At 32.1% G+C, this 10,688-nt stretch overlaps 1 protein-coding gene across 1 annotated transcript; it reads left to right on the top strand.

Moving 5' to 3' along the window:
• The first annotated feature begins 7,603 nt into the window (after positions 1-7,603).
• LOC107856485 lies at positions 7,604-9,742 on the top strand. The gene is made up of 4 exons (XM_047398009.1): positions 7,604-8,024; positions 8,977-9,026; positions 9,122-9,203; positions 9,348-9,742. Exons 1-4 carry the CDS (start codon positions 7,781-7,783, stop codon positions 9,392-9,394), a joined length of 423 nt encoding a protein of 140 aa, XP_047253965.1. The 5' UTR covers positions 7,604-7,780; the 3' UTR covers positions 9,395-9,742.
• Positions 9,743-10,688: the final 946 nt, after the last annotated feature.

Raw genomic sequence — 10,688 nt, 5'->3', positions numbered from 1 at the left:
TTCATAATCTAAATTTAAAGATTTGATGATACGGAGTCACATACAAATGTAAATGTAGGAATTCGACTAAATATAATTCAAATATCAACTTAAAAAATCTGACTATATAGATTTGAGATATGAACACGAAAATTTGACTAATATTTATGTAAGAAGGAGGATCCGAACGCTTATATATAAAAGGCCGTTATTCAATATTCTTCATCACAAAATTTTAAGGTATTATTCTCTCAATTATTTTTGCCTTCGACAATATTGCATTTTTTTCTCTAGGAATATTTCTTTTATCATCTTTTGTGCATGTAATTGATAAGATTTTAATTTTACTGTTGTGTCCAATTTTAGTCTTTTTTTGGCATAAGATTTGTAAGCAAGCAATGTTATTAAAATTAGATATCTTTGTAAAAATTTATAATCCACTCTATTTGAGTATATTACTATTTAACTTTTTATAATAAAGTTATATATAAATATCTATATAAGCTTTCGCAATAGACAAAATCGTCTAATTTACCATAATCAAAGGTTACACGTGCGAGACATGTGCGGTTAAACTAATATATATATATATATATATATATATATATATATATTATGTCGATTTGATTTGGATTCAGTTTGACTTTTTTTTTGTCAACACCAAACCATAAGTCGGTTTTTTTTCTCGGTTTGATTTGGTTCGTCGATTCGATTTGACTTGACGGTTTAGTCTGTACATCCCTAGTCACACCTGGGCGCTCAGGGCGCTGGATCATCAATATCAACATATGGGCCCTCAGATCAGATCCCACAGTCATCCGCTTACGTCCCCTCAACCGGTATTGAATCAACAACAATAGTCGGGGGCACAACATTGTCCCCCTCAACATTAACAATGGGTGGTCTCGAATCACTGGCTCCAGCGGCCATTTCACGAACCCGTTGTCGCGCTCTGTTTTGAATTGGTCGAAACCGCACACAACATGTGGTGGCTAATGTCGTGACTCTTGGGTTTTGAAAATTATTTTTTAGAGTCGCCACATAACTTTTTAGAAAAATTAGGAAAAAACCATTTTTTATGTAGAAAACTTTGTTTTGGTCTTTCGAAAACCTTTTGAGATTCTGAGTACGGGTTTTGGTTACTCGAAAGGAAGGTATTAGGCACCCCTCAGAGTCTATCCAAAGATAATTCTTACACTTAGTTTAGAAAAATATTAGAAAAACTTTTATTTCGTTATTCGCTCAAATGGTGATAAGAAATCCTTTATTACGTATTTTATTATTGTTATTTTTTATAAAAAAGGGGAAGAAAACGTAAGGAATGACAAACTTGACGCTACCACATTACAAAGATGTAACATAATTATTGTAAAAATATACACATATATTCTAGTGTGAAAAGGGTAATATTATAATTTGCGCACGTATTAAAAAATGTAATTCTTATAATTCTAGAGAAAGTTATTTGAATATATGTGAGGTTAAATATATCATTATAGAGTGAATAAGGTGCTTTTAAGGGCATGGAAATTTATTTACAAAACTATATATATTTAAGAGCACGTGAAGAATATGTGAAAGATTAAGAGTAGATTAAAATAAAAAATAATTGCTGTAAACTATGATAACAATAATAATAACAATAACAATAACAATGACAATAACAATAACAATAGCAATGACAATAACAATAACAATAGCAATAACAATAACAATAATAATAACATTAATAATAATAATAATAATATTAATATAATGACGATGATAATAGTAAAGTGATGAAAATAGTTGTTATGAAAAGAGATAATACCCTATTACCTCCCTGAACTATACCCAAAACGACAGAGACATCGCTCAACTTAAAGGGGGTCTTATTACCCCCTAGACTAATTAAAATTATAATTTTGACACCGTTAGTGCCAACGTGGCACATACGTGACACAACACACTGAAGTGCCCACGTAGGCACTAAGGGTGTCAAAATTACACTTTTAATTAGTTCGGGGGTGGGGGTGGGGGTGGGGTAATAGAACCCCCTTTAAGTTGGGGTGTGTCACAGCCGTTTTGTGTATAGTTCTGGAGGGTAATAAGGTATTTTCTCTTATGAAAATAGTAAAATATACCTTATACGTGGTAGCGAATGAAATGTATATATCTCGTATTTTTCTACTCCCTGAAAACACGAATAAGCATTTGTAAAAATATAACGTAATATGTTAGAATTATTTATTGAAAACAAATTAAAATTGGTGGGTGGACTCTTTTAAGGAATCTGAAATTTAGTGACTTATTTCTCGGCTAAGTTAAAACTGAAATTTTATTTTTTATATGTGTTATACTTTTAAAGAAAAATGTGGAGGTTGCTATGCTGATCTTATTTAAGATATTGGTAATGTATTTTCAAAAGAACTAGCCAATTACGATAAAAATATATTTTCCTTAGTGATAACCATGTGTTATTTGCGAAATTCGGAATGCTAAACTACATCTAAAGGATCGACAAATCACAAGACAACATAAATTAAATAATCAAGTAAAATTATCTTCAACAAATTCAATAGCAAGAGTTAGTTATCAAAAAACTAAACGTGATAAATAAAAAAATAAATCACAAGAAGATAAAGAATACGAGACTCCATTTAGGAGTTTGGGCTCCTAATTTGCGACTCCGACGCTCTGTGATCCTAGTAACGATTAACCCAATGTTGGGTTAAAACGATTTTTGATACGGAACTTCAACTCTCGAGTTTTCATGCAAAAATAAAGAGAGATAAGGATTCGAGATCCAGACATACAATAAGTTGAGAACGACGGGAATAAAGAGAAAACAAAGACATAAACCAACATTTAATCTTTGGAATGTCGAGCCATAATCGAACAAAATATAAAAGTCAATATAACATGCTTTAACACTTTGGAAATTAACCGAAGAAATCACTGCCAAATAGACTTGCACTAAACTTGTACAAGTACTTGAACAAAATAGAAAATCATGCCATCCAAAGATGAGCTAAACGATGGATACATGTGTATGTCAAAAAACAAGAACGGGCTTGCATCACCTACGCGCAATTTCCAGTGGAAAATTTGTAATCTAGCAAATCCTAAGTGTGCTTCAAAGTTCTTATAATATACTCTCATCACCATCACCCAAATCCAATATAGACTTATAATTTGTTAAAAATAGTAAGCAATATCAACGGGATAAGTAAACAGACAAGATATGACTTTTGGCAAACGACTCAAAGTACTCTAAATTCAATTCCCAGAAAGCGACATTGGAAAAATATTCCAGGAAACTTTAACTGCGCTACAAATAACTTTCTATCGTAGTAATATAGATTGAGCTCAACACTTTGAGATTCGGGAAGAAATTAAAAGATTGTCTATAGTTCATGGTTATAAACGAATCAATCTAGGACAACTAATTAATGAGAACTTTTGCCGGGAAGGATATAGTCAGACATTCATATAGAAAGAGAAACAAGTTTTCTTAAAAAAACGTTTGCAGTATTACAGGTTAGAAAAATTAAACATGTGGTTAAAGGATAAAAAGAAAATCACAAAAGAGGCATTTAGATACCAGGTGTTTAACATTATATTTAAGTTAAACTAATCACTAAATGGTATTAAACATTTTATTTGATATCTAAATATAGTTTCAGGTTTAACTGAATTAGATGTGCCGCTTCTTTCGACTTACATCATTACGTATGTTACCCAAAAATAAGCACTTGATAGTTGGAATTTATAGAGTTAAAAGTAGATGAAGAGAAGAAGGTGAAAACAGAACGAAGGGAGGCGGGTTCACAAAAAAAAATGCCCCGGACTTGATTTCACTGGGAAACTAACAACAATCCCAACAGGGGCTCGAAACGCTGACAAATCCATTTTCAATGCTAACCTAATCGGAACTCGTATATCCACTCATCAAAATCACTAATCTTAACTTCAAAGCTCAGAATTGACGACAACATGTAAACTAATGCAAAAACACATTTCAACAACATCAACATGAACATTCGGCCGATTTTAGACTAAAGCTATTCCAATTCAAGTTGCATAAATATAATTTTGACAGTCAATCAAATATTTTATATCTTTTAAATTTCTTAAGCTGTTAATTATTCTGATATATAATATATTTTGCGTAAATTTTTTTAAATATATGACTGATTTTTTAAATTTTTTTTTTAGATATTTTAAGTTGTTAACTGTTGTAACTTATAATATTTTTTTGTGGCATTGATAGTCAATTAGGGCAGGTGGTTGAAACGGAGGCTCGCTTCGGGAGTTTTATGTGATAAGAAGTGCCCCAAAAGCTTAAAGAAAAGTTCTACAGAGTGGCAGTCCGGCCAACTATGTTGTATGGACTGGAGTATTGGCCAGTTAAGAACTCCCGGATCCAAAAGTTGAAGGTGGCCAAGATGAGGATGTTGCGATGGATATGTGGCCACACCAGAAAAGATAGGGTAAGGAATGAGGTTATTTGAGAAAAGGTGGTAATGGCCTCAGTGGAGGACAAGATGCGAGAAGAAAGGTTACGTTGGTTCTGACATGTGATAAGGAGGGGCTTTAATGCTTCAGTGCGGAGGTGTGAAACACTGGATATAGATGGTTTTAGGTGGGGTAAAGGTAGGCCGAAGAAATACTGGAGGGAGGTGATTAGACATGATATGGAGCAGTTACAACTTACGGAGGACATGACCCTTGATAGGAAGGTATAGAGGATGCGGATTAGGATAGAGGGTTAGGGGGTCAGAGTGCGTCGGTAACAATAGGAGAGCGTTCTTTATTTGTGTTTGAAGCTTCTTGTTCGTGGTGTTGAGTAATGTCTATGATTTCCGATATATAGTTTTTAGTATTATCTTGTGGTTTGATACAAGCATAAAATGCACAAGGATTGCAAAGTTTTGTCAATGGTTCAAGTTTCGGATTGTCAAAGGATCAAGTCTCGGATTTGTAAGTGCTTAAAGACCTTTTGAAACCATTACAAAGCCTTGTCCAACTTGAAGAGATGGGGGATTTCTACATCACATAAGCACCTCAACTAAGGGCATTGTGGTCTTTTGAGACTCTTCTTTTACACTCCAAAGGAGCACCCTTCATTAAGAGTATTTTAATCTTTGTGTGTAATAATTATAAATAGACAATTAGGCCTTTACTTTTCATTAGTTTTGATGAACTGATTGAGTGAAACTTAAATTGTATTTTCTTTCCTTAGTGTAGGACTTGGAAAAACTCTCTTAGGGTAGGTCTTGGAAAAGACATTGAAACTAAGTCATCTTTGAGTGTGGAATCACTCTTGTTGACATTTTGGCAAGAAAGGCTGGGTGCTTGAGGAGTTGATCCCTTTGTGTCCACCTAAGAATGAAGGGTTATCCATCAATGGTGAGGTGTGTTTAAGTATTTATATACACTCAGGTGCTAATCATTAGAGTTGGTGTATGTTTCATCACTATCTTTCATTTAATGCAATTTTCTTCTTGTTTCTACTTATCTCTTCTTTCTTTAGTTACTGATTTTTACTTCTTTAATCTTGAATTTCGGTTATATCTTTGTTTTAGGTATCATGGTTGTTGTATTATCTTATGGCTAGTGGTGTTAGTTTATTTTGCATACTGTACTAGTTTATATGCATTTATGTTTTGTGTTTGTTATACTACTATCGGTCCTAAGCCGGAGGTCTGTCGAAAACAACATCTCTACTTCATCTAAGGTAGTTGTATGGTTTACGTACACTCTATCCTCCCCAAACCCCACTATATGGGAATACACTGGGCATGTTGTTGTTATTGTTGTTGTTGACAGTCAATTAGGTCCTAAAATCTTCGCAAGCCATACTAATGAATGGCGAGAGTCGTACTGGTGAGTGGTGAGTCGTTCCTAGGTGGCTAAATACGGGCCTATGTTGGTTGGACTCTTCAAAAATTTTGGTGTTTGGCTGGTCCTTTGGAAGTATTTTATTTTATGAGGATTCTATGGGTGTGACAACATTCTTGAAGAACCCGAGCAACATAGATTTTGACAATTTCTTTTCAATCATCTGGTATCCAAAATTCACTAACCAAATTAATCTATATTCGCTATAAATCGTCCAAACTAAAAGAGCAAATCATAGCTTAACATAAGGTCTCTATTCTACAGGTTAAAACTCAAGACTGTGATTGAGGGGTAGAAAATCCCAATCATTTCACCAACAAATTCCTTGTTTGTCAAAGTCCTTTAATTTCTGGTTAAAAGGCTCATTTGATTTCGCGTGTCCTTTCACTTGCTATTCACCACTAATCTGTGATGTATCCGGCGTTTTGGAGAGATTACAAAAAAAGATTTTTGTAATTATTTGAAGAGGTTGGCATTTTAGGTGTGATATTTTGTAGTTTGTCCTTTAAAATATGAGTGATTAAATTAATTAAATGTGAATTAAATGGACTCTGCGTGCACGCACACTAGATCTATGAAGAGGATGAAGAAAACTAGAGAGAAAGTTCTCGAGGAAACAGAGATAAGTGAGCTCCACTACCTAACACTCCTTTTGCTTATATGGCTGAAATTATCACCTCTATATATTTACTTGAAATTTTAAAGTTAAATAATGTCAAACCTTGTACAATATTATTGCTTGCAATTCCTTAGTATCCTGATTACACTAGAAAAACAAACAACAGTTAGTCTGGTCATTTTAACCCTTTTTAGGGGTGATTAGAGAAGCTGTCTTTGGCCATGATCCTTTATATATCAACTACTAATCTGTAAGAGATGTTTATTTCATGAAGGAAGTTGTAAGAGAAGGAAGCTGATAACTACAGTGATTGTGAAAGACTTGCCAAAGCATACTTGCAAGAACTAAATACTTTTGAGTTTCCTCTTCCAGTGGAGGAGCCCCCTTTATTTTGAGAGTTTATTCTGACCGCTTCGGTGAAAAATTATATATTTTTATATTATTTTACAAGATTAAAAATATTTTTGTATGTATATATAATAAATGTTGAATTATCTTCGATTAATTCGTATATATATTTCTGAACTCCCTTAATAAAAATAGTGGCTTCCCCACTATCTCTTCATAGTCATAGATGCAAATATTAAAAAAAAGGAGAATTTTAATGACCTGAAAAATAAAATCTACAAGTAAATTGTACAAACTCAGGATGCCACCTGTAGCACTTACGTGGCAAATTAAATGATAAGTGACAGCTTTCCTTATTACTAATCCATGTGTAATCTACTACAATTACCTGCACATGTAGTAGAGGTCACCTAAATCTTTATCTCAATTGCTCAGATATTATATAGGTTTGTCACAAAATAAATATAATATTTTAATTATATTATAATTAATAGAAAATTATTTTTAATAAAATTTTTGTTAAGTATATAATAATAATATTTTAACATATTATTTTTTATTTCTATTTAAAATATTAATAGATCATAAAAACTATTATAACGTTATATAAATATAGCATAACTTAAAGAATTTTATTAATATTTAAAATATTTTAAAAAGGTAAGAGAGTATATTTCTATCAAATATCAATTTAAATTAATAAAATTATTATATCAGTATAAAAGGATGACAACAATATATTAAAATGTATTGGAGCAACTTTGATACTAATTTGAGAAATTTTGAATGTTTCTACCTTATATTTTTTCAAAGAAAAAGACAAAGAAACAATGGAGAGAGCAAGGGAGGCAACGTGGACACATTAAAGCAAGAATAAAATTTGTGGGTGTTAAGCATTGCCAGCCCCCTTAACACCAAATAAGAATTTAGTGCTTCTTGCCTTCCACTCCAATGGCTACTCTGTTGGGTCCTCTTTGCAGAGGATTCATCTCACAACATTTAGATGCCAAATCAACATTCAATCCTCATGAGGCCTTTCCATTAGATAAGAAGCCCCATCATCACCATCATCTTCTTCTTATGAAACGAAAAAAGCAACTAATCAAGTCTATTAACGTCGCCGATGTTACAGTAACACTCACTTCAGATCCACCTCAGGTGGATATCACTTGGCAAATTGTTGTTGGCTCTTTGGGTACTATTCACACTCCTATGCTTTCTCTTACTCCCTCCATTCACCGGTCAGTTTGGAGAGTCACACTCACACCGTCACATATTTTGAATTATTATGACGTATGCCGTACTCTTTACACACCACAAAGATAGGTGTAGGTGATGCATATATTCCACCCTCACCCGACCTCGTACGTCTACACTATATAATATTGTTGTATTGTATACATTAATTCATTTTTCTATCCTACTAAAAATAGATAGCATGTCTATTTTAAAAAGTTAAGAGATAATTTATTATTTTATTTCTATTATTAATTAGCTATTTCATACGTATTTTATCTTTGTTATTAATTAACTATTTACTTTTCAAAATATTGGGTTAATTAAATTCAAATGTTGATATGGTGAAATTGTCATTTCATTTATTAGTACTTTTTAAGAGATTTATTAAGTCAAGGATAAAAAAAATGAACGTAGGAGTACTTACTAAATATGTTTTTTTTTATATATATAGATTTATTTCATAAAATTTAAATACTCCCTTTGTTTTAAAATAAATGATGTTTTTAGTTTGAGCACAGGCTTTGATACTAATATTTGAAACAATTAGTTTTTTAAAAATTAGATCAATCTTTTTGAAACCATAAAACACCATTTATATTTGAAACAAAATGAAAGGCTAGAAATACTAACATTTGAAACAATTAGTTTTTTAAAAAATTAGATCAATTTTTCTTTTGAAATCCTAAAACACCGCTTATATTTGAAACAAAAATGAAAGGCTAGAAATATCGCTTAATAAGAAATGGGGAGAGTATTACATATTCAAAATGACAGTCAAAATATAAAAGGTTCGACTCTCAACATCTGAATTGAGCCACGTAAATTTGGAGCTAGCAATTGGCTTACATTTTTTTGCTTTATTATTTTTTTATTTTTGGGATTAACAAATTAGTGAGAACCATTTGCAGCCGGTGTGACACCTTTTGTGGTTGCGGGGGTGGAGTTCAGCAAGAGAATTGTTAAGTACTAATAATGTTACTCCACTTTGAACTGCTTGCATCCCCATACTCTAAAGGCTAATTGGCACAAAAAAACTCCTTGTCTTTTTGGCAGGTAAAACAGAGGAAATGTGAAGTTTGTGGGGGTTCAGGACTAGTTCTCAAGAAGAAGTTTTGTAAGCGATGTCCTAGTTGTGGTACTCTACTATCCTATTCTACTTTTTGCCATTCAATTTTTCTTCTTTTTTACTAGTGACTGCAAAACAAAATTGACTATCTCAATCTAGTAATAGGTATTCAAAGAGCATGTTTTCATTTCTTTTTATTGTGATATAAAACAGGCGGATTTCTTCCCTGGCAGTCTTGGAGAAGATTCTTCACTGGTTAATAATGTATAGTTTGTGGAAGCTTCATGCCAAGTTTGATGATTCACCCTACCCGTAATAAAACATATCTTTAGTTGTATACTACATTAGTACTCGTAAACAAAATTTCTCTGTGGATTTACATGTATAAATCAAGCATCTTTTGACCTTACTTGTATTCAAGCCAATTACAAAGTTGCTTGAACACTAGAAGCTTGAACAACATTTTAGCGGTTCTTAAAAGAAAGGCAGCTGTGTATACTAAGCTCCTGCTAGGTGCGGTGTTTGAGGAAAGGCTAGACTACGACGATTTATCGTATGCAATCTTACCTTTCATTTCTATAAGAAATTATTTCTATGGCTTGAGCCCAGACCTTATGGTCACATGACAACAATTTTATCTGTTATTTTTAAAAAAAAAAATAGTACACGAATTTGAATTTAATTAGTATCTCTATTGATTGGCAACATAAACTTTCAATTTCCACCTTGTAATCTTCTCCCCTGTATAACTTTTCCCTGCCCCCAATTTTATGAAAGGGGATGAGGGGGAGGCGTTTATCCATAATACTAGTTTAGGTGTACGCGTAAGACGCGTATACCTAATTTTAATGAGTTCAAACATTACACTAAATAAGATATTTATTTAAATAATAAAGATGAATATAATAATTAAATTTAATATCTTTTGAGTATGTAAAGATGGAGAATTTATTTATTAAACCTAACTTATACTAAAAATATTTTTAAAAGTCGATCGACATTCATTTACCATCTGTAAATTGCAACAAAATAATATAATGATAGAGATATCAAAATAATACAATTGAATCTAATCTTTACACACAAAAATTTTCTCAAAGCCGTCCGACACTCATCTACCACATGTAAACAATAACAAAATAATACGATAATAGAGATATTAAAATAATACAACTAAATCTAATCTTTACATAAAAAAATTTCTCAAAGCCGATCAACATTTATCTATCACCTGTAAATTGCAACAAAATAATACGATAAAAGTGATATCAAAACAATACTATTAAACTTAAATTTTACACACAAAAATTTCTCAAAGCCGGTCGAAATTCATCTACGAACTATAAATTACCACAAAATAACAAACTGATAGAGATATTACGATAATACAATTAAACCTAACCTTCACCTAAAAAAATTTAAAGCCGACCCACATTCATCTAGCATCTGTAAATTAAAATAAGGCAGTAACATAATAAAGATATCTAAACAATACAATTAAACCTAACTTTTACGCAAGAAAATTTTCAAATCCAACCGTCATTCATCTACGAC

This window comes from Capsicum annuum, chromosome 1 (assembly GCF_002878395.1).
Source record: "Capsicum annuum cultivar UCD-10X-F1 chromosome 1, UCD10Xv1.1, whole genome shotgun sequence".
Lineage (NCBI taxonomy): Eukaryota > Viridiplantae > Streptophyta > Magnoliopsida > Solanales > Solanaceae > Capsicum > Capsicum annuum.
The sequence above is the reverse complement of the archived record's forward strand: the minus strand, read 5'-3'. Positions and strand labels throughout refer to the sequence as shown.

Coding starts and splice junctions, on each gene's coding strand:
- LOC107856485 (XM_047398009.1), top strand. CDS start 7,781: ATGGCTACTCTGTTGGGTCCTCTTTGCAGAGGATTCATCTCACAACAT. Junction 8,025..8,976: donor AATTGTTGTTGGCTCTTTGG/GTACTATTCACA, acceptor AACCATTTGCAG/CCGGTGTGACACCTTTTGTG. Junction 9,027..9,121: donor TGGAGTTCAGCAAGAGAATT/GTTAAGTACTAA, acceptor TCTTTTTGGCAG/GTAAAACAGAGGAAATGTGA.